Source organism: Perna viridis, chromosome 8 (genome assembly GCF_037379345.1).
Source record: "Perna viridis isolate PV_CMFRI_1.1 ecotype Kerala chromosome 8, ASM3737934v1, whole genome shotgun sequence".
Classification (NCBI taxonomy): domain Eukaryota; kingdom Metazoa; phylum Mollusca; class Bivalvia; order Mytilida; family Mytilidae; genus Perna; species Perna viridis.
Window position 1 is genome coordinate 12,357,347 of NC_142452.1, and position 25,069 is coordinate 12,382,415.

The 25,069-nt window shown below is 31.8% G+C and overlaps 1 protein-coding gene across 2 annotated transcripts; it reads right to left on the minus strand.

The window, feature by feature from the left end:
- Positions 1-11,455: 11,455 nt before the first annotated feature.
- Positions 11,456-25,013, minus strand: LOC148609364 (uncharacterized). 2 transcript variants are annotated; one of them, XM_088596394.1, is made up of 5 exons: positions 21,200-25,013; positions 16,671-16,719; positions 15,656-15,704; positions 14,201-14,854; positions 11,456-13,725 (listed from the first exon to the last, which is right to left on the minus strand). In XM_088596394.1, exons 2-5 carry the CDS (start codon positions 16,692-16,694, stop codon positions 13,484-13,486), a joined length of 969 nt encoding a protein of 322 aa, XP_088452520.1. In that variant the 5' UTR covers positions 16,695-16,719; positions 21,200-25,013; the 3' UTR covers positions 11,456-13,483. The 2 variants fall into 2 exon arrangements, with proteins under 2 accessions (XP_088452520.1, XP_088452521.1); XM_088596395.1 differs by lacking the exon at positions 21,200-25,013 and having other exon boundaries at positions 16,671-16,852.
- Between the last annotated feature and the right edge of the window lie 56 nt (positions 25,014-25,069).

A 25,069-nucleotide genomic window follows, 5' to 3' on the forward strand; every position in this document is an offset into this window, starting at 1 on the left:
TAAATATAGAATGTACTGTATAATTCAAACTTAAGGGAGATAACTCTATAATGACACTAAAATACTATAAAACCTTTTGGGTTTTCAATGTGGATTATCTCTTAAGATCAGACAGATTAAAATGAATTATAATACATTTTACCATATAGACCTATAACGTAACTTAATAACACAAATAAAAATGTGGAACCTTTTTAGTGGTGTATCACATATTACAGTTTTCATAATTCTTACAAAATCCCAGACTGGAGTGCATCTTAAAAGACTATTAGCATAATTGTTTACTAACATGTGTAATTTCAGGTAAATATTAAACTGTAGCTATGTACAATCCTGTCCCGTTAATTCAAACTCACCTCTAGACTACTTTGATATCATACAAAAAAGATACCGTTACCATACTATGATGTCTTACACAGTACCAATTAAATATTGCCCGTAAATCTCTTCTCTTGAATCCCATAACAAACCAAATAATTCCATTGATTTTTAACACTAATTCTAAAGCAGAAGAAAATTTTATCTTTCCTTTTATCATTAAAGTCAATAAAACAAGCATAATCTATGGATTCAATGAATTATGTATTGAGGAATGTTCGAGATAATGGCTCTCTATCGCCTAAGCTGGCACCATTGCCTTTTTAAGGACAATCAGAGTCGGTCATAACACCTCGATAGGGAATCACAGTAGTTTCCTGGTGGTTCTTGTTACAATAGATAGCGGTCTAATAAGACGAAAACATCTAGTTATTGCGTATCCTAATTTCCTTGGGAGATACTTTCAGAGCATTGGACAAATTAGATCATTATTGTTAAAAGAGTCACACTAATGTAGGCCTTCTATATAATACGATATTTTGATTGGTACAACATGGATCTAAGTCTAGTTGTAGCTGTTTATGAGTAAAAAAGTAAATAAAATTGTCACGGTATATATTGTCATTGTTCCTATATGAAACCATTTCAAAGGTACAAAACAAAATAAGAGTATAAATGAATATAAATGTACTTTACAAACTTTTATGTTTGTTTGTTTGTTTGTTGGGGTTTAACGTCTGAGCAGCAATATTTCAGCTATATTCAAACGATGAACATGAAATTGATGATAAAATGAACATGAAATGATGATGAAATGAAAAAGGATGGGACACAAGGACAATGGGGTCGTCAAATTTTGATTGCCAATGGAAATAGGGAGAGGTGGGTAGGGTCGGGCAATTTAGCCTCCTGTGGCGGAGCCCTATGGTTTCTACTCCGGGAGAATACCACAGTAGGGTTCTTTAACGTGCGAGGAACGTGGCATCTTTCCCAACACGGAGCACCATTATGGTTTGCGGTCAGGTTTTCCGTATTATAGCCTGACAACCCCAGCATGTAACACGCCATGGGTACCCCATTCCACCACCTGGGGCACACATCCCAGTTGCTCTGTGGGCAGAGCGCCCTAGCCCCCGGCTAGGGTTCTGAGCACTATTTAGTCACCTTTTACGCCAAGCTTAGCGCTGCACGGGGATACACACTTTTAAGGTGTCCACTATACGTATTAACAAATATCAAGAGACTTTCTATATTTCATATTGATTAAAACACAAAAAAAAAAGACATTTAGCTTCGCTTAATTACGTTAAAACATCTAACATTGAAGAGACATGGATTTCGCTACACCGTTTTGGTTTGACCAACCTACATAGATTCACTGATACTCATAAGAAATTTAAACACTGTATCATATCCATGTTATTTGTGTCCTGTTCGAATGTCTACCTGACGTCTGCTCTTTAGACATCAAATCACATGGTTCGTCAGTAAAAATTTACATTCAAAGACGAAACATATACCCAACGAAGAATTATTGATAAGTATGAGATAAAAGGTAATGTTTTAATAACTCTATCTGAAATATTAAGTAAGAAAGTTTTGTAAGAGTTGTATTTGATACACTATTGAAAGGCTTTATTTTGTATTGATCGATTTTATTTTTTATTACTTTTTTGATAAAGTGGCATAATTGGTCTATAAGATGAAATATATAATTATTCATTCCAATGTGCCAGTTCGTAAGAAAAAAATAACGTTGAAAATTCAATAGTTTCTTTTTTTATTTTAGTGTCATTTACAGAGTGATCTCCCTTAATTATTAATTCTACAATGCATTCTATATGATTTCATCTCTTTAGAGCAAAGATTATATGGAAACTTATATATTCTTCCCTGTATCAATTTGATCCGATGGAGCAGTGTAGTGAATAGAGTTGTCACATTCTGAGACGTTTGTATAATATTGATTTGTTGTGACATGCATCATTAATTTGATCCTTTATCCTACATAATAATATTTATATGAACTGTCCCGTACTACCATACATCGTGTATTAAGTTACAGCCCTAGATTAATCCTACGAGGAGGAATGACCCGGTCAGCGAAAGCTATATTATTACATAGCCTAGCTGGCCGAGTGGTCTAGGGCTCTGGACTTTGTGCAGGCGGTGTTGCCATAGATGTCAAAGCGGTACGAGTTTGAGTCCCGAGGAGGGAACGATCAAAAATTTGCATCGCAAATTTGACAGCTTTAACATCCTTGGGAATTTTTCAGATCTCTCTCTTATATATATATATATATATAAGTCTGGAAAATTCCCAACCATGTTAGAACTGTCAAATATAGCTTTTGCTGGCCGGGTCATCCCTCCTCGTAGGATTAACCTAGGGCTGTAACTACCATATATCGTGTACTAAGTTACAGCCCTAGATTAATCCTACGCGGAGGGAACGACAAAAAATTGCATCGGCACTTTGACGGTTCTAACATCGTTGGGAATTTTTCAGACCTTCCTTTACGTTTATATATCTTCCCTGTATCAATTTGATCCGATGGAGTAGTGTAGCGAATAGAGTCGTCACATTCTGAGACGTTTGTGTATATATATATATATATATATATGTGTGTGTGTGGGGGGGATTTCCAACCATGAACATAATTTTGCAGAGTTCTTGTCCGGAGTGCTACTTAGGACCTAAAAAATTAAGAAGTAATTGCCTGACAACAAATAGGGGATAAATTTTAAATAGTGTTGTTTAGAAATAATAGAAAGAATATTACTGTTTTGGTTTTTTACTTAAACTTTGTATATACAATATCATACGAAACACATACGGAAGTACTATTTAAACTACATAGTGGACTATCTGAACAATTCTATGCAAATAACTCACGTGTTTATCATAATTTGGATCTTTAATTCAAACATTGTGTCATCATAATTGATTTTTTCTATATTTTTCTTAGAAAAAAATATATATTTCGTTATTCAAAGATTTTCTAAGAACTAAAGAATATGAGAGGTCTTCCTGTCATTTATAATTTGTGTGACTATCTTCCAATGCAATAACTCTACAACTTGAGTCATTATTTCAGTGCGTGTTCAATTTTACATTAAATGGAAAACTATTTCATTTTATTACCACATGAAGATTAGTAACGTCAATCTAAAACTGCTAAATGACAGTTCTTAAAATTAAACATAAAAAATGTTTCCTTTATTGCCTAACTAGATTAAATCAGGTCCTTTGTTGAGATAATATATTTAAGTTGATTTTAAAGTGTAAAATGAAAAAAAAACAATCAAACTTGCCATTATTGTTTTGAATTTTCGACAGAATGATAAAACAAAATAAACGAAGAACATGTGCATTTTTAAAAAAAATCTTAACTCTAATAGAATAAGTAAAATGAATATTTATGTTATGTGCAGGCATAGCAGATTTATTTTAAACAAACCAGTTAAACAAATCTACGAATATCAGTGTAAAAAAAGCAAAACAAACAAATAAGTAAACAATAAACAAACAAACATGCAAAAAGAGTTACATATCAATAATTGAAAAAAAAGATGAAACTGACCACATTTCATCCTAATCAAATGACCTATACATGTACACTTACAACCCAAGAAAGACATTTTAGTAATTACACAGTCTAATGAGACCAAGTTTAAATTTAAAACATTCTTTACATACTTCATGTCGATACGGAAACCCGAAAAAGAAAAAGAAAAAAAAGGATATGAATATTTTAAAATTTGGAAATACGTTAGATAAGGCGATTGGAAACGTAACATTTTAGTCCGCAAAATTAGCAGACTGTTCTGTTTTGAAAGTTAAAAATTAGTGAAATATTCTGTATTCAAAGACTTGATGTATGTCAAATATGTAACATTGAATTTCCGAATATAAACTATACGCCTGAATGTAAACACCTATGAAATCCGACCCGATACAGAATGAAAGAAGACAATTGAATGAAGTTAAAAATGCGTGATTCTAAAAACATGTTTGATGTAAAAATATGATTATGATAATAAAACCGTAGAATTTCTTAATTCAAATTTATATTTTCATTGCACATGTGTTTCTCTAAAATACATTACTTAAATATGACGAAACTGATAATAGCAACGCATTTTTTTTCTGAAACAGAACATAATACTAACCATTAAAAATGGTTAAAACACGTTTGCTGTTCAAAATTCAAATGTCAAAAGATTGACAAAAAAGTACCTATAATCACCCACACACAAATACAAACACATACAGACACAAAACGAAAAATATTTAGTAACAGAATAAATCATATTTACGTCTCAAGAAAAATCATAGGGGAGGGGTTCAGGGTAGGTACATTATAATATCAATCTATATATACGTAGGATACAGACAATGGAAGAGGTGATTTATGGTGCAGAAAAAAAATGATGGAAAAATAAAATGCTATTTCAATTTACAAATGTCGTATTTTTACGTAATAATGGTTCTTTCTGTATACAGATCTGTTTTCAGAGAAAATCATGCATTAGTCAACCAGATCAAGAATGATAACTTTTTCATCAGGTTTATTCTAGACCAAAAAATGCAGCAACCAAGGGGAAAAAAACTAATTAGAGTTATTATGTGGTTTTTAACTGTTTCTAAATAAGAAATAAAAGGGATTGTTTTCTTGATATAAATCACTTCTTGTCTGATTTATTTCTATAACGCCTGCTACCTAAACGCAACCTCTTGAATATGTCGATTCAACAACTGGTAAAGCATACAATGAAACATGAAAAATGTACAGAATATGTAACAGGAGAAAAGTCATCGTTAAAACATTTTTTATATAAAACTAATATGATATGTTATTGCAAAATACATTTTTGTGATACTTGAGTGCAAATCAATAGGTAACTAATATGATATAATAACTGTAAAATAACAAAACAATAATTGTTAAAAAGATAACAATTCGTTATACAAAATTACTTACATTTCTTTAATGATATAAAGTTATTTTTGTTTAATTACGTTCATTAATGCGCTAAATCCATCTGTTGATAACGACAATGGAATGTCATTAACCAGATTCATCTCATATTGAAAGCAATATTATATTTTAACATGACAAATCGGTTTCAGAGACCATTAGTTGGAGTCAGGAGAGAACTTTTACTACATTTTGCTAGAACGAATCAATCATTTAATTTTATAAGCAGCTTCATGAACAAGACATTTATCGGCCATTTTCCCATTGTGCTACTCGAATGAATTTATGTCATCACTTTATTGATTCCTTCCTTGAAATGTTTTAAAGAATGAATAAGAATACAAAGTTGTTGTTGTTTGTTTTGATGGTACTTTATCTTCTATCATTGTTTTATGAAGGAACAGTTCCATTTGGTAAACAAATCATTAAACAGACTATGAAATACCATATGAAGTGGAGACAGCACATGTTATTCTTCTGATCATGTCATTGTACTGTTTTAGTTTTTATTGCATGCAACGTTTTTTGGGACAACCACAGTGGAGTCGGGGTTACGTATGTGGGAGGAGGGGGATGGCTTGTTCGATAGCCGACCAAGACATATCAACGACTTATTAGTTAGCAGTGCTCCGTCAACCACACTATACTCAGAAAAAGAGTGAAGGCAGGTTAACTCAGAGTAAAAGAAGTGTCTCAAGTCGGAGTGACGAGATATACTTGAAACAAATCAAATACCTTTCAAGGTGAAAATGAAGGTCGAGTCCATGAGAAAATGCAGCTTTTTTCCGACATCATTTATTAATAAGTACATTTAAGTCATTTAAATAAAAAAAAAATAACCTTAATGTTTAACGTTTTGTTTTGCTTTATAACTTGTTTGTCTGTTTGTTTGAATGTTGTTGTTTTTATATTATTATTCTACAGTAATCGTTTTTACCTGCTTACATATTACATGTTGACATGTCCAAAACAAATTACAATTATGTAGAAAATTATGGTTACCATGGTTACCATTATTCTTTCAAGTTTGTGAAAAAAAACGTTAATACATTGCTTTTTTCAATTTAATTTCTTGACTGGGATTGTTCTATCCAGGTTTGAAATTATACACAACGGAGCCAAGATTATAGCGGAAAACAAAAGAACGCAATAAAGTACAGCTGCGATCACTTCTAACCTCTCTTAAATTCTGTCAAAATCTGTCAGGATTTCTGTACTACGACAACAGATAGAGCAGAAATCCTAACAGATCCTGACAGGGTCTGACAGATGCTGTCCTGGGTCAGGACACATTTTGCCCTATTCCCTTGCAGATCTTGACAGAAACTGTCCTGGGCCGTGCAAAGAAAATACGAAAAGCTGTTCTAAATTGTCATACCCCTGGACAGTTCCTGACACTAAATCTTTCTATTCTATGTGACGTAATTTAGAACAGGAAGTCCGCGATTAATAAATGAAACTGTGTGACTAATGTAAATTAGCTAACCCGATTAGGAAAAAAAATCCTTATTTCAAATTTACATTGAATTTCCAATTTTATACATAGAGCTCGTCGTGATCATCGTCCCAAAGTAACTTGATCATTGTTCATGTTCCAATTTTCGTCGATCACGTTCCAGTCACTCATCATTCAAAAAATATCATTGTTTACATTTATATTTTTTTACATTCTGTCATACAACTGTGATATTAATTAAATCTATTTTTTAAATAAAATTAAAGGTCTATGTTTCTGTTCTAAGTGTAAAGGTCATAACAGATAACTTTCAGATGTTTGGTAATTTTCACTAAGTTTAAGTTTGTTCCAATTTCCCTACATGGTCTAGATCTTACATGTAGAAAATGTAGAAATTAAAAATGTGAGTTTCATATTAGTGACTTATTTCAGTAAAAATTCTTCAAAAATGTCATATTCCAGCATATATATGAGTGCCCACACTTTAAATTTGCTTGAGGGTCTAAAATAAATGACTAAAATGCTATTTTTGTCAATATAACTATCATATAGTGGCTGTGACACATTAATTTGAGTCAAATTTCTTAATAAATGTTATATTCTTGCAAAATGTATGAGCGCTTTTTATTACCATGAGGGTCTAAAATTAATGACTAAAATGCTAAATTGTTCAATAAAAATATCATGTGGTAACTGCGACACATTTTTTGAGTCAAATTCCTGAAAAATGTCATATTCTTGCAAAAATATATGAGTGCCCACACTTTTAATTTGCTTGAGGGTGTAAAATTATTGACTAAAATGCTACATTTTTCAATATAACTATCAGACAGTGGCTGTAATATATTGATTTGAGTCAAAATTCTTCAAAAATGTCATATTCTTGCAAAATGTATGAGTGCAAGTACGTTAAATTTTCATGACAGTCTAAAAATAATGACTAAAATGCTAATTGTTTTAATATAAACATCATGTGGTAAATGCAACACATTTTTGTAAGTCAAAATTCTTGAAAAATGCCATATTCTTGCAAAATATATGAATGTGCACACTTTTTATTTTCTTGAGGGTATAAAAGTATTGACTAAAATGCTATTTTTTTTTCAATATAACTATCATATAGTGGTATAGTGGCTGTGACACATTAATTTGAGTCAACATTCTTTGAAAATGTCATATTCTTGTAAAATGTGTGAGTGTGAGCACTTTTTATGTCCATAAGGGTCTAAATTTACTGACAAAAATGCTAGTTTTTTCAATATAAATATCATATGATGGCTGCGACACATTAGTTTGAGTCAAAGTTTTTTTTAAAAATGTCATATTCTTGCAAAATGTATGAGCGCGAGCACTTTAAATTTCCTTGACAGTCTAAAAATAATGACCAAAATGCAAAATTTTCCAATATTAAAATCATGTGGTGGCTGCGACATATTAGTTTGAGTCAAAATTCTTTAAAAATGTCATATTCTTGCAAAATGTGTGAGTGTGAACACTTTTTATTTCCATGAGGGTCTAAAATTATTGACTAAAATGCTAATTTTTTTTTCAAAATAAATATCATGTGATGGCTGCAACACATTAGTTGGAGTCAAATTCTTCAAAAATGTCATATTCTTGTAAAATGTATGAGTGCGACCACTTTTAATTTCCATTACGGTCTAAAAATAATGACTAAAATGCTAATTTTTTTTTCAATATAACTATCATATAGTGGCTGTGACAAATTATTTACTCAAAATTCTTCAAAAATGTCATAATATTACAAAATGTATGAGTGCGTACTTTTTAAATTTGCTTAAGGGTATAAAATTTTTGACTAAAATGCTAATCATTTCAATAGAACTATCACGTAGGGGCTGCGATATATTATTTTGAGTCAAAATTCTTTAAAAATGTCATATTCTTGCAAAATGCATGAGTGCACACACTTTTAATTTGCATAAGGGTCTAAAATTAATGACTAAAATGCTAACTTTTCCAATATAACTATCATGTGGGTGGCTGTGATACATTTGTTGGAGTCAAAATATTTTTAAAATATCTTATTCTTGCAAAATGTATATGAGTGTGAGCACTTTAAAGTTCCATAAAGGTCTAAAATTTCTGAATAAACTGTTTAAAATTGTCAGGGATGTACCACGTACGGTAAGCAATAATTGTTGTTGGTACTGCATGTTATACATAAAAGTCCCTTCCCGTCGTACGAATCAGGATTCGGGTGGTACGCCTTTTTTTCGTAATCGCGTACATTTACTGTATGTTATTCGTTCAGAAAAGTATTCTCGAGCTAATGACTGTCAGAATCTGTCATGAACTCTCCTAATCCACGTATCTGTGCTACCTAGAACAGTTCCTGATAGGAGGGTGTCGGGACCCATGACAGATTATGATAGAGCTTGTCCGAAGTCCTGACAGACTGACAAGGTGTGTTGCGGGTCAGAACAGTTTCTGCAGTTTAGAACTGTTCTATGACAGCGAACCCTGACAGGATCGAAGAGAGTTTAGAAGTGACTGCAACTGTAGGTAAGGACCAGACAAAGAAAATAGACACATAAAATAAAAAAAAATAATACCTACAACGAAACAAAAGTATAAGCAAACCGGAATCCACTTAAAACTGGGAACATGCACTAGATGCACCATTAGGGTAATCGTCTTCTGCTTTTCTAGAACCACCAGCCGAGTTTTCATAAAAATTCAAGTCTGAGGTAGACGAAAGAGGAAAAAAATATGACAGGTTGAACAGATTAATGATGTATTTTGTACTGATGAAGTTAACTGTCAAACTCTTAATACAGCAAAACCTTCATAAATAGTTTCTATTATGATGAGTCCATTTAATATCGGAAATTTTGCATTCGGATAGTTATGGTAAATATTAATATTGGTTTCAATGCAATTGGTTCTAAAACCCATTTTACTATTTTGGCTGTTAATATGTCATAAAGATTCACTTCAGTGAAAATTAAAAAAAATGAATTTTCGAGGTTTTCACATGATTTTGATCCATACCGTGAATTGATCTTAATTTCGTGCTGCAGGTAATTTTGGCACTGTTGTATAGAAAATTAAACCATTGGAAAAAGGAAATATTGTATCAAATGAATGTTGTGTACCACAATTATAAATAATGGCCACTAGATGTATGTATAAATGAAATGCCATTAAAATACTGTTTTAAATAAATATTATTGTTAATCAGTCATACCATGTCGAAAATCGAACTTAGACAGAAATATATTATCTAATGATGAAAGAGAATAGCTTTGTAGACAACTGAATGTTTTGAAACTTGTGTTGTCAAAGAGCAACAACTCAATTTTAAAAGTTAACTATTAAATCTGATTATTCGAGATTTAAGACAATATTTAACCTTTTTAAATAATTCTTTACGTAGTCAATATGTTATTTTCGTAAATATATTTCACTGCTGTTGCTAATGATATGTTATTAATTCTAATTTATTCCAGAATAATAACAGAACTCGAAAGCAATACATGCAAATGATCAGAAATTATATGTACTGCAACAAGAAATATTCTGTCTACAAATGTGGAGATTAAGTAATGATATTGCGTGATCAAACTGAACCACGTAATCATGACAGTAAACTAATTTATTTATTAAGACTGCATTTTTTTTTTTTTTTTTTTTTTTTTTTGTATCGATCAGTTTCGATTACCTTTTTTTGCAGCGGACTCTTTAAGTTATTTGTATGTTATTTATTTGTTAAATAGTTCATTTGGAAGAGTAAGTGTGTTGACAAAATTTTGTTGAAGACATGTTTGGCGCCTCAGAACGGTCAATGATTATGTAATGAACATATACTTGTATTTATTATAAGTAAAACCATTCAAAAATGACGAACATTTCTTTATCGTCGTCATCATGAACTCGTGGATTGTTACGGTGTATGCATCTGCACCATGGAAATTGATTTGTTCGACGTGTCATAGTTTTCCTTTCCTCTTCCGTCTACCCCGGACTTGATTTTTTATGAGCAACTTAGCGGGTGTTTCTAGATAAGCAGAGGACGTTTACCCTACCGGTGCACCTGGTCAATGCTCCCAGTTTTTAGTGGAGTCCGGATTGCTCATTTCCTTTTGTTATTCTGTATGTATTATTTCAATCACTTTATTTTCTTTGTTGTGTTTGTTTGTATTCATGACTTGTCTTTGTCCTAGATTAAATTCTTTTGATTTCCGCTAGAATCTTGGTTCTCTTGATTATTCTTTTAGTAAAATAAGATATTTAAAATACCTATAAACTCCCTGAAATGTCTTCTACGAAACTCAAAATTTACATTTTTAAGGAAGGCATGCACAATAGTTTTTTAAGACTATTTATTTTCACAATAACAAATTTAACATCTGCGAGAAACGTTCCAAAGTGAATGAGAATTAGGAGTTTACCATCTCATTCAGGTTACTATTCTTCACTTAAACGTAGTTGTAGATTTCTTGTACAATACTTAATGGCTAAAAGGTGAACATTTTAATCGAACTATAAATTGTTGCTATGTTCGTCAAAAACAGAAATATTTACTACACAAATCATAACTTTGACATAGCTGGCATAAGGATGTCATTGACATAAATTATTCACGAAAACATGAACATGACTGTAATTTGGTTGCAGATTTATTGGTAATGCTAAATACATCTACGAACCAATCATAATTTAATTTATAGGACCGTGCATATCCACGCTATCAAAAGACTTACTTTAATAGTACGTATGCAATAGTGAAATCTAAAAGGCTATAAGAGAGTATGAGTTTAAACATCTTGCCAAATTTTCGAACTGCGAAGATATCAACAACATCAATTTTTTTCGTTGTTTTAATTCTACTTTATTTCGTAGTTCTTTTCATACACATCTGTTTATGATGAGGGAATTCAAGTTACCTGGGAAAAAATTAAAGTAAACTTATTTTTTAAAATTTGAATGTACTTGAGTATTCCATGTATTAGTCATTGTAGGTTATGGTCTTTTTATAGCCGTGATTGTTTTGTTGGGGTTTAACGCCCGAACAGCAATATTTCAGCTATATTCAGGCAATGAACATGGAAAGGGATGATAAAAGTAACATAAAATGATGATAATGAAATAAAAAAGGGATGGGACACAAAGACAAAAGGATCGACAAATTTTGATTGCCACAAGAAAAAGGGAGGGATGGGTAGGATCGGGCAATTTAGCCTCCGTAGGTTTTCCGTATTATAGCCTGACAACCCCAGCATGTAACACGCCAGGGGTACCCCATTCCACCACCTGGGGCACACGACCCAATTGATCTATGGGCAGAGCGACTAGCCCCCGTCTAGGTTTCTGAGCACTATTTAGTCGCCTTTTATGATAAGCTTAGCGCTGCTGCAGGACTATTCGTTTGGCACCCGGACCTGCACGTTTTTATTTGTTGCGTTTGTATTGCGTCTTTTTTTATTTCTTCTACAGAAATTTACAAAGAGAAACAGCATTTGTTTTGTATTACGTATTAAAGAGAAAAAAAAAGATTTTTATGCCGATATAATGATTAAAGTCGTCCTTACTTTTCGACCCTACTAAATTTGTCCTTTCAAAAATCCAATAGGTTTATTGAATGTAGCAGTCGCGGAAGCATGGTTGTAAATGCCATGTGTACTATAAAGATGAATCCTTGGTGTTTTGGGGTTCCGAATTTGTGCTACTGACAATTAATGACAATTCATAATCACGAATAAAACCAAAGTTTAAGCAGGTGTCAGCGGGTAACAACGGAATAAATTTAACTCATGTCTATAATATTGTCTGATTGATATATCATGTTTCTAACAAAAAGTTAGATGATTATTTTTTTCACTATACTATCTATATATCTTCTGTAATATTTTAACTACAGATTTTACCAAATTTGCACGATTGAAAATTTGTGCTGCTTGTTTGAATTACAATATAGCGGAAACAATAGATTGAAGCGGGATTTTTGGTGCTAGAAAACCTAGCCTGGGTTTTATACAAAAAATATAATGTTGAGAATTATTTCTAATCCTGCGTTTTTTCCTCAAATCTCTATTTGAAATTGAGGAAGATTTGAGGAAAATCTCAAATTTAGAATTTTTATGACACTGGTTAGTAGTTTCATCCATCATTGTCTGTCACATCGAGTCAGCATTGCAATTGTCTCCGACCTTTGCTCTGATATTGATACATGTATTTGTGATATGAACATGCCTTTTTATTACTAGTATTACTTTTGACTATCGCCTAGAGTTTATCAGTTCGGTAAATATAAACACTTTGTTTAAGAGAGGGACAGCATTAACGATTGACAATAGTAATTCTTCAAAACTCTTTCTAGAACAACTGGGCTGTAGAGTATCTGAAACCATTCAAACTCGTGTCATTACTCTTTCATAACGTGTCGTGTTTTTTTTTTTTATATTAATGCCATATAATCCCTAACCTGCACATTCAGATGAGAATTTTGATTCTGTCCCCACGGTGTTATGTTTGGTGTTGAATGTATTTTCAGTAAAATGTAGGATAGAACAGTGAAAGTAGGTAAATCCCGAAATCTACTAAAAAGAAAAGTTACATTTTTTACGAATCCCTCTGAATAAAATATACTTATTTCATTTTGTAATACCGTGTGTCTAGCTAATATTCAGTTTTATGTAAATGAAATTTTGGTTTACAAGTCAATTTTCCCAGTTTTTTGCTCTACCCTCTTGAATTCCTTGATTCATTTCATCACTCGATAAAAGTCACGTGACGACATTAACAGATCATCCTTTCTGGTGAATAAGTGGCACGTCTTGCATCCAGGAGAACTATCATTGAAGAAAACATAGAAACACTCGATGTCTTTTAAACAAGCATAGGCACATTGGATGGCTGAACATGTAACTATAGGTTGTAGTTCTACTGGAGTCGACAAGGAGTTTTGTTGGACAGCTAGATAGAGACTGTTGACACTCCTTGCAGCTGTAATTAAAGAATTTTCATGTGACAAATACCACAAAGAAGAAACAATAATAAAATAAAATATGTTTTTGTTTAGTTCATTTGTTTTTGCTGTAAATGAATGAATGTTCAGCTTTCGTCGAAAGGTTTTTGTTTTCTATTTGTTTCACATAAAAAAGAGTTCAAAGTTCGATTAAACAATAAATTGAAATATCAAACATATCTTTATTTTTATTGCTTTCATTAAATAGCATTATCAAATATTCATCGACATCAAAATTAAGGAAAATATTAACCAAGCTACCTTGTGTTGAAAGTTCTATCATTGATTTTGGACTAACATGATTTGAATCATTAACTTCAGAATCATGAACCGACACTGGCAATAAAAAGAAGCCTAAAAAGAGTATAATGTAGAGTTTAAAGTCGGATTGCTTTCAATACAATATCACCATACCTGTCTTAGTGATGTATGATACACGTCTAAAGTACTTACGTAACCATGGTGTTGTTTTACATAACTGGTCTACAAATGATACAGATGATCTATCATTCCATATAAATCCAACACAAGCCAATCTTCCTACAAAATTTTCAGTTGCAGGGTTCTGGTCGCCACCGATAGTTAGCGTGCCGGGTATTTCAGTACTTGATCTTTTGCCTATCTCGCCTCCAAATTGCTTGATACCATCAACCCAAGCATGGATGTATCCAACCGATCCGACCGCAACTACCACGTGATGCCACATGAAAGCGGTTAAAACAGTCTTTCCTGTGTATTTTGCCTGTAAATTTGCCTTAACCTTCCTGAAAACGCTCACCTTATAGTTGACTAGTTCAAAACGCACTTTTTTGTTACTTTCATCAGCAGTATAGTAGAACACGTTACCACTTGGATTTTCTGGGTACAGCATAAGTTCAATTTTGTAATCTTTTGCAGTTGGTTTTGTCATTTTTACACGACTAGTTATTAATTGATTATCTGACGCAGTAAACCTCATTATATGGAATGGATAATCTGGAGGTTGTTTTTCAAAAATTCTGCCATTACAGACATTATATGAATATGGGTCAAATTTAACTTCCGACTGACACGATTGAGAGTCAAGAGGCCATAGGCGTATTGTCACACGAGCTTCTATTATAAACCCTGCAAAATGTAACGTCATGATGAATAATGCTTTATTCTAAATAAAAGAATTATTATTATATTAAGAATAAATGTTTGGAAAATAAATTCAATACAAATTCGTCGATATTTTATTCCATTTCCCACTCTTTTTATCATCCGGGAAAAATGCAGTATGGATGTCTGTTTTCATATTGCACACTAATCGTTTTATGAAACAAAATAAAATGCTCATTTTGAGAGAAAAAAAGAAGAACCGAAGTCAATAAAATAGTTGACAGATTCAAAGTAAATGTTTTATCGATCGGCAGAAAAAGTAAACAATCGTAAATTGTACAAAAGTTACTTTAAACATATTGTACACGTGGCTGGTATCGAGCATTGTCGAACTTGAAACGACTTATTCGGGCAAGGATCCGTATTGAATGAAATGAAATGATTGAAATATTTCGTATATATCTATTGAATATGAAGCATTGTCAAAAAAGAACTGAAGTAATGTTGCACAAGTGCTACATGTACTATCATTTTATTGGGCCAACTGCAATAAATTCCACACCTCAGCAAAAAAAAACCAAAAATTCAAGAATATTGAAAAATGTATTACTATATAATATATTATTATATAATATTTATTGCATGAATATTAGTTAATATGTGATTCTAATTTAACATACCTAATAGACTTGTGGTGTCTTTGTCAGAATCTGAACAAAACAGTTTTGTTTTGTGAGAAAAAGAGTAATTTCATTCCATTGCATTCCGGTTTTGCTCTTGCTACATTACTCATGCCGTTTTGATATTTAAGTATCATATACTCACAGTTTAGAAGTATTGACAATCCCAAGTACGTTTTGATTCCAAACATCATCTAAATATTGCAATGGTATAAGTCTCTATTTTGAATAAATGTCACAAATGAGCAATTTCTAACAATTATCATGTAAAATTTTATAAAATAAGTAATATTAATATTAATAAATAACTGGGAGAAAATGTCAAAATAACTACACTTTAATTTATTAACCAGTATAAGTACTTCATTTCATGCACAAACATGTTTATTTGTTCATAAATAAGCTGCTACCTAAGAGCCTAAATTTAGGATTAGTTAATTTGCACTACTGCTCAAGAGAATTTTGAAGTATACAATCACCATGGACTTATTACATGAAGGATCATTACAGTCATTCATCAAGATTATACTGCTGCAGTATTAATTCAACCATCTTCACGCTGTATACTTCATAGTCATCCATATATATCACATAAGTACAACTAGGTCTGAATGCACTAAAACAACACATTGATAAATAGGATCTTCCTAACATGTTTTGTTTTAAATGATTTACCAAAAACTATTAATTTAACTATTAAAATAATTTAAAACTATATATCAACATATAACACATATCTATTTTTTGGACATATAATTGGATGTTTGTACTCTAGATAAAAAATCAGAATGCGCGCTTAAATAAGGGCAGAATTTATTTTTCTCTAAAAATGTGTCTTATGTATAGTAAGGAAAGCTTTGCTACACAATTCAATCCACGCTGTGAATGATTCAATTTTTGAAAACCCGAAGGTACACAACGACTTAACGTATTAATGAATCGAATAAAAAAGTCAATCGGTATATTTCAGTGCATTTAGTGAACGACAATTATCTTATTTATATTCTATTAATTTTTACGGTCTGTCTACATGTATAAATAATACATGTACAGTGACACCAATTTCAACCAATCCCTCATTGAGGTGCAAGAATAAATTTCAAAACGATAAATAAATTAGGGATTATATAAGTCATGTATACTATTTGTTTTTAACGAACCTTAAATTTTGGAAAATGGCCCATATTGCCGTCATTCCTTGAAAGCGTGCTGAAATGAGAAGTATTTAAAACAAATGATATTTGAGGCAGTTATTTAGTTCATACCCGCACTGATATAGTTAAGACATCACTGTTTTACTCAATACCTAACTAGCTGAGAGATCTTATAACTCGATACGGTGCAAAAGTATTTTCTCCATTGCAAGTTTTTTTTATAACATCGTGTAATAGTGGTACAAAAGAGATGTATTTTATTTACTTTGATACTCTTGAAATAAGTTGATAGTATTGGGCCAGTTAATTTCATAATCTTCGCATAATTTATCAATATGAAATATTCAAGTTCAATGTCAAACGTTTAGCAACCGAAGGTTACATGCCCCAATGTACTAGTGTTATAAGGTGTGTTTGATCTTCGACTTATATCTTATCGCTTATGAATCATGTTCCACCATTTCAAGATTATTAACAACGCATTGCTTGGCTTACTTATATTGCCCAACAGGGAAACGCACCTTGAATTGCCTTTGGTGGAATTCCGTTATCGTTCCGTCTTACATTAATGTAGAAAGACTCTTACCAGATTTCACCTTTGTATAATATATATGTCGGTTGCTGCTTGTGACGCAGGACATGCTTACCGTTCCGGTGCATCTAATGTCATTCCTGGTATTTTATTTAATTATTTATTTATTTATTTATTTTTGTGGTGTGAATTCCAATCGCTAGTGTATTTTCATTAATCGTTTTCCATGTATCTTCAGTTTTATAACATTGCGTATGTTCGTCGTCTCTTTTTTCACACTTTTGCCATGTACTCAGACTTTGGTGACAATATCTTGTCTTTCTATTTTGATGCGTATGTATTTTTTGCCGATATTCTGATCATATCAGGTGGGTGTCACTGTATGTGACTGCGATGTTCATTAATATGGCATGTGTTATTATCTTTTCTGGGTGCAGGTCTAATCTAGTATTTGAATGCATCAGTTTCTAATTTAAGAGCCATATTAACAGACAAGCATGCAAATTATGGAAATCTTAATGAATTTACATGGGTAAATCGTCTTGATTAAGCAACTTGTTTTTTTTTCGGACGAGGAAGACATCATATGAGAAAAAAATATAAATCCACATGCCTTTTGCAAGAAAGAGTTATTTCAGCCCAAAAAATTTAATGTTGTCTTAATATTTTAGATTTGCATGTATTTGTTGAAAGCTGATGTGCAATAACAGGGAAAAACGTATGATGTATATGTCAAAAGACAACAACCCCACTGGGATAAAAATGTCATTCCAAGACTACTCATTGGTCTTCAATGAACGACGAGGAAACCCTCATACGATATAATTATCTCACAATTTTACATAAACTAGTTTTCAAAGAAAAAGAAAACTGCAATTTTCAGAGGGATTTTTGTTCATATTTACATGCCGAAATAAGTCGATACCATTACACAACAAACATTATCTTATGACCTTTATTATTAGCTTTATTTATTGAATTGAATACTTACCCACTAGAGAAAATCCACCATTAATGTTTCAATGGCGACATATAAATCAGCAAGCCAACAAAGAAATTAATGTTTAATTTTATTTCTTTCGACAGATCTTGCTGAAATGTCTGGGCTTGTGTTTAATTGTTGCGGTCTGAGCTCATCATATTATAAGCTAATTCTGAATGCACTTTAGAACAAAAGGGCAGTGTTAGGGTTTCAGTGTCTCTTTATTAGCAAAAACTCTTTGTAAGTAATATCAACACTGGTGTGTAGTACTAGAAAAACCCCGATTCTACTTACTGGGAAAGACAAGTTCGTAAGGTTGTAACATTCAATAAAACTGTTTTTTGTTATATCCATGCCAAAGGACCCTGATTAGATACCAAAGCAATCTCAAATCTTAATTAAAAAAAATATTCAATGTACTGAGATTGTGCTATCGTAAAGGGTTGAGTTTGTATTCGGGTATGTTTGATCTTTGTATTTGGAATTTGATGCATTATGGGTAGATCAGACGATGTACACCTGGGGAAAATGCTAAATGTCAGAAAAGTTACATGTAAGAGGGGAAAAATGTGTTTAATAACACCTGATATAATCCAACATGTCAGATCTAATCTATAAAAATATGTGTTTCCTGGATAAGGCAGCATTCTTATAATATAGAATCAAATGATATTCAATGGAATGCTTAAACTATAATTTTTTTTTTCAATTACGCTGTGCCTCACAAACTTTGATACTTTGACAGAGAAAAGTTTAGTATAATATAATTTTTAACATAATATGCTCATAACACTAGTGGACAAAAACTAGTTGACTAGCTGAATACTGCGATAATTTACTTGCGTTTTGAATTATATAACGTAGTTCATTGTACAACCAAAGTTGATGCTATACAGTGTTGTCCATATGTATTTTAGATTTTGATGGTAATGCTTCTTTCATGTTGTAAAAATAATTACACAGAAAGATAGTATTCCATGTTTAACAAAATAAACACGCCGTACATCGGAAACTTAATTTAAATAGAAAAATTAAATTCATTTCTTTTAACATGGACTAGGTGCAATAATTAGGATCAGAGTCAGACGGTCTAGAGAAACCCATGAATACTTTCTGCAATTTATAGTCTTAATGAAAGGAAACAACACTCTGACCAAGGATCTATATTTAACTCCTTGCTCTGGCGAATAAACAAAACTAGCTCAGGTTGTACTTATCGTGCACTCGAAACTTATGGATAAATTGGATTTCGATAGTAAGTACTTTTCTACGAATGATTAAATACTTCAATTAATAGCTCTGTTTAGAAAACAAGTCAGATATAAATATTCTTGTATCTGTTCGTTCGTTTGCCTGTTCGTTGGTTCGCATCCTTTCTTTTCTCTGTAACCATTCATCACGGCCACCTGATATTTAGACTGAAGCTTTATATAGGTTATATTTTGACCGAGCTATGCATGGTGGATCCACTGATTTATAAGGGTAGTTCCATGTTATCATTTGTTCAATTTTGTCACAATTCAGAACTTGAACTTCTATTTATTCCAACAATAATGAAATCCGCAACTGTTTAAATGTTGTATGTAGAGAAGGGAGAGGATGTACCATCAGCAGTATTTATTTTTTAGTTTCAGTATCAATTGTTGTGCTAATTTCTTTTGAAAGCTTAAAACGGATAACTTATTTAGATGTCGACATCGCAAGTTTCATTTAAAAAAAGTTTTTTTTTATTTAATTATTTGTGAAAGGAAACCTTATTTCTTCTACAAACATGCAAGAGTATTTAACTACAAATAAGGTTTTTATGGTTTGCAATATTCTATAAAAATAAAAGTATACTCTCCGAAGAAAAATGCTTTAAATACAACAATTCTTTTCATTTATAACTAAAATATCATGATATTTTCAAACTCATCTCAACTGCGTCCTAACCAACAGTAAACTTCCGCGTCACACATCTAAACTGCGTCCTAACTAACAGTAAACTTTCAGGTCATACATCTAAACTGCACCAATGCCAAATTGTATACCCGATTCAACGACTCCAAGGTAAACTTGACCTCACTGAGTTATTGATTCCTCTTTCCTATTTTTCAATTTATATCACTTGTGTAAGCTTTTTTTACGATTACAAAGACAGACTACCACCAAAAACACTCAACTGTTTTACAGTAGCGTACTCTCAGTACATTGTTGTATAATGCACATGACTAATTATGAAAAGTTCATTTCAAATTTAAACCAGTGGATTTTCAATGTGTTTGACTTGGTTAACTTGAGACAAAAAGATCTAATTACAACTGACAGTAAACAATTTTAAAATCTGATTCAGATGAATTACTCACATTATGAATGAAATGTTATAGCAAAATGTTGAATGAATGTTTTTTTTTACAAAATTTTGGTTTATCAGTCAATTGGGAATTTGCTAGCCATCTCAGAAATATCATGAATTTTCCTCTTGTACGGTTTGTTTGATTTTAAGATGCTTTGCTCCACACGAATGACATTCTTAAAATAATCAGTGGTCCTTTTCAAAAGATTTTTATTTTAACTGATTTCCACCCGGCCATCAACGTCTCTTTCCTAAATCGTTATAATAATAAAACATATCAATGACATTAATTATAATGTTCGAATGAAATTCTGTCTTTTACTTTTAACAGCAATGTTCAATCTGCCGCCGTAACAGCTTTACAGAATCAGTCCATACAATTTTAGCTAACAGCAACAAGACGAAATGTGTATTCATTCCGAATGTTATACCCACAACTCTACACTGATCTGTTAGACTTACATGTATATTACAGATTATTCTATCCTTAATTTATTAAATCCATTTAAACACAATGGATGTTACCATGAATAGAGGAGTTTTTAAATGACATTATCAAATTTCTATCGATTTATTGTAAAATAAGTAAAACAAAACAAAACCAATACAAAATCACAAACTAAAACGAGAAACAAAAACAGAAAAAAAACCAATTAACTTATTATTATTATTATCTCGAGACTAACCTCTATTATTGTGTTACTTTTCCATTTTGCTTATTTTTGTAGCTCGTTCTTCGACATTTCACCTTCTGACTGCAGTTATTAGTCTTCAAGTTTGTATTTACCAGAAGATATGATCACTCAGGAGAAAATAATTACCTGAGAAATTAAGTTGCAGCTACCAATAAATTTCATTTTTTAATAATTGAAAACATTTTCTATAATAATTTCTAGGAGTCTGGTACGGCATATATTTGGTGAATAAAACACGTTTTCTAAGATATATAAGTACCGTTTTTACAACTAAAGGGACAATCGGAATTACACGGCCATTCCCGCTACAATAAAAAAAATAATCTTGGATGAAAGAAAGGAGAATTTAATTCTTCTTTGTAAAAAATGCCGAAATTGTAGTCACACATGACTCAAAGAAGTTCAATCCACCAGGTGGCGCAAGAAATCACCAGAAATAAAGGACAATAAGTATGTCAAGAATTTTAAAGCGAGGAGCCAGGAAAGAAGTAGTGGTAAAAAAATCAACCAGTAAATCTATAGTTTTAGAACCGTACCAGTCAAATTGCGGACAGATTCTTCCGCCTAGGTTTTTCTTTTGTGTAACTAGAAATGCTGAGGATTTCCGATTGCCAACGGGAATCACGTCGACACAATAATACTACATCTATGTAAAAGACAATAAAAGTAGAACACACCCCACAACACAAAGAAAAACTACACTAAAAGCAAGAGCCAAACTAAAACCGAGTCTAAATCAAGGTGCTCTGAAAGGTTATGCAGTTTTTCGATGTGAATGTCCGATCAAATTTAAAGAGAAATGTCCGATTGTAGAATAGCTATATATAACAGATAAAAGTCTTTAATGGGGCATTCAATATCAGTCAACTTGGGCATGGTGATTGGTGATATTGGTAGAAATTAACAAGTAACGACCTCAATCTACAAGCCAATATATCTTGTCCAAGAAGCTTATGCAGTATGCAATTGAAAATTTATTTTAAAGCTGCAATTTTGATTAGTTAAAGGAAACTCAGGAGTGAAACCAAAAAAAATCAATAAGCCGGAACAATTCGAATAATACATAAGTTGACAAAAATACGATAGATGACAATGGAAAGTCGAAGTCGTTGACTGTGTTTTGGGGTATATATGTATTGCCAAAAACTTTCCTCTTTTGCCATTTCTGAAAGGCAGTGAAGATATTTAGACATATTTCAGTGTGTATCTGTAATTTCATTGATTCTGTGCTCTTTTAGGTAGATGAGTCACATGATCTAGGATTACTGTCGGAGTAAAGCTTTGGCTTAGTTCTGTACCACAAGCCTTCCAGCAAAATCTAACCACATTTAGTATTTTAGTTCTATTTTCATGATACAAGTAATATCGTGTTCGAACGTGTAAGTAATATCCTAGTCGAACGTGTAAGTAATTACCTGGTCGAACGTGCAAGTAATATCCAGGTAGTACGTGCAAGTGATATCCTGGTCAAACGTGTAAATAATATCTTGGTCGTACGGGTAAGTAAACTTTTAGTAGTTAAAGACACAGTAAAAAACCTTCTTTTGGCCATGTCATCAATGTCAAGACCAAGCCTGAACCGGCATGGCATGGCGGCATCAACTGTTTTTAAACAATATGTTCATCATAGTATGTTTGTTGAATGTGAAATAAACAAATTACACAGTGATGATATGTTGACATAACATTTGGTCGCTGTATGGTGTAACCAAGTAAGTGAGATTTTATTGCTACGGAGGGTCTATATTTATATTTACAATGCTAAATCTAGACAACTGTATAATAGCACAGTTGCAAATGGACCTTGTTAGAAGATAAATTTGCATTAATATAATGCAATAGTAAAACAATCGTGAATATTGAATTCAAAATGGTGGTGCGGGGTTCTTTATCTCCATCAACTAGCATTGTAATGCAAATTGTAGAAGTCAGTCGATAATGAATGAAATGTTCAAAACGCTCTTGGCTTGCCTTTTACTTCTATCAGCTAGGCAGAGTACATGTATATCGTAGCAGTATAAAACTCTAATCTGTACAGTAGAGACATCAAACTCTATATCAGACATGTAACTATTGTTTAATGTCTTCAATTGTAATTATCAAATCTATACATTATTATCTAGGTGATCTTGTCACACATTTTTGTTTTCACTTTTCTTTGGTTTTTGTTTTAATTTGTTTGTTGTTGTTGTTGTTGTTTTGTTTTTACATTTCTTTGGTTTTTGTTTTAATTTGTTTGTTGTTGTTGTTGTTTTTTCGTCGGTATCACTTGTTATCACCTCTTTTTTCTATTTATTTTCAATTTTCAAAATATATACTCAAGTTTTAAATGTCTGATGTTAATTTTCCGAATACATTGTTTATGAACGACATCTTAATAAGTGGAGAATAGCCACATTATTCATTTTGATCTTTAACTTGACGCGTCTTCGCCTCAAATATCAAGATGAACTTAAAATATCACCTCTATGTAGTCTTGATCGACATTGGTCTCTTCTACATTCAGTACTTTTTACGCTGTACTTGTACTGAGCCACTTCACAAATTATATTATTCTCTTATAGAAATGATGTTGTGAATGTTTTATTAAAACCAGGTGTTGAGGATCATTGACTGTTTATCACAGGGTTAACTACACATAATGCTTCATTTTATAAATCGGACATATTTTATAGGTGAAGTCATTATTCGATGGTTGCATGTTTACCCTTTGCACAAAATTTCTTGACTGTCGTTATAAAAAAAAAACAAAAACAAAAACAAGAACAAAATCATTGTTTTTGTTTTTTTCACTAAGGATTGTTATAATTGTTTTTTATTTTTATTTTTTTTCAAATGTAATGCTAGTGTAATGTTAGTGAACGTAGCAGTCAAAAATGAAATTTGAAGAATGTTGAAGTTTAGTTCATTGAATTGCGCATGTTAACAGAGGTTGTTTAGATAAATCCACATCAACTGAATGGTAACTTTTCACCAACACTCAATATATATATATATATATGGAGAATGGATATTGTGTTAGCTCAAGGCCACACAAAGGTGTCTGCACTAAGAAGTCTTAACCATGCATTATTCTTAGAAAAAAGCTTTACCTTAATAAATAAGAGCTTTGTCGATTGTGACAAATTGTATTGGGCGAATAAAATATTATTCATGTGTCTTGTATCATTTTGCAGTAGAAACTATATCTTAACTATATACTTTGACATTGGCCGCCTATAGACAAATATGTAATAATAATATATAAAACAAACGCCATAATTAATTATTGATGATTTCAATTAAAAAGACAGTCTTTTGTGAAAGAGGTTATACCCAGAGGAGAACTTCAGTATCAGTACAACAAAAACTATCATAATTTGTTCATCTTTAGGAAATAATCCAATAAATAAGTCACATTCAATATAAATTAATGAACATTGATTTTTTGTTTACTTTTGATGCATGGTTTGGAAGATTCAAAGCAAGACAATAAAATGGTGTGTTTATACACTGCTGGATAAATTTATATCTCTGAAAGATATCTTTAGAAAACTAAAGCTGAAAAATTGCAATATGTCTAAAGTAAAATATTGACTGCTTTAAGGAGGTAGGAATTAGGGAAGGGGTACAACCCTTTAAAATCATTGGATCGTTTGTATTAAGGCTCTTTATATCAATTTCATGTAAGCATCAAAGTAACTTGGATCGATTTCATTCTGTTTCAAATGAAAGCTTGAAAGGCGTAGGTGAAATTGAATATGATAAAAACATATCACTGATTTCAAGAGTTATGCCCCTTACCCCAGGTCTACCTCCTTAACTACGCTAAGTCAATACAGTTCATTTGATCAGCAATGTCACGGATATTATATATGTACA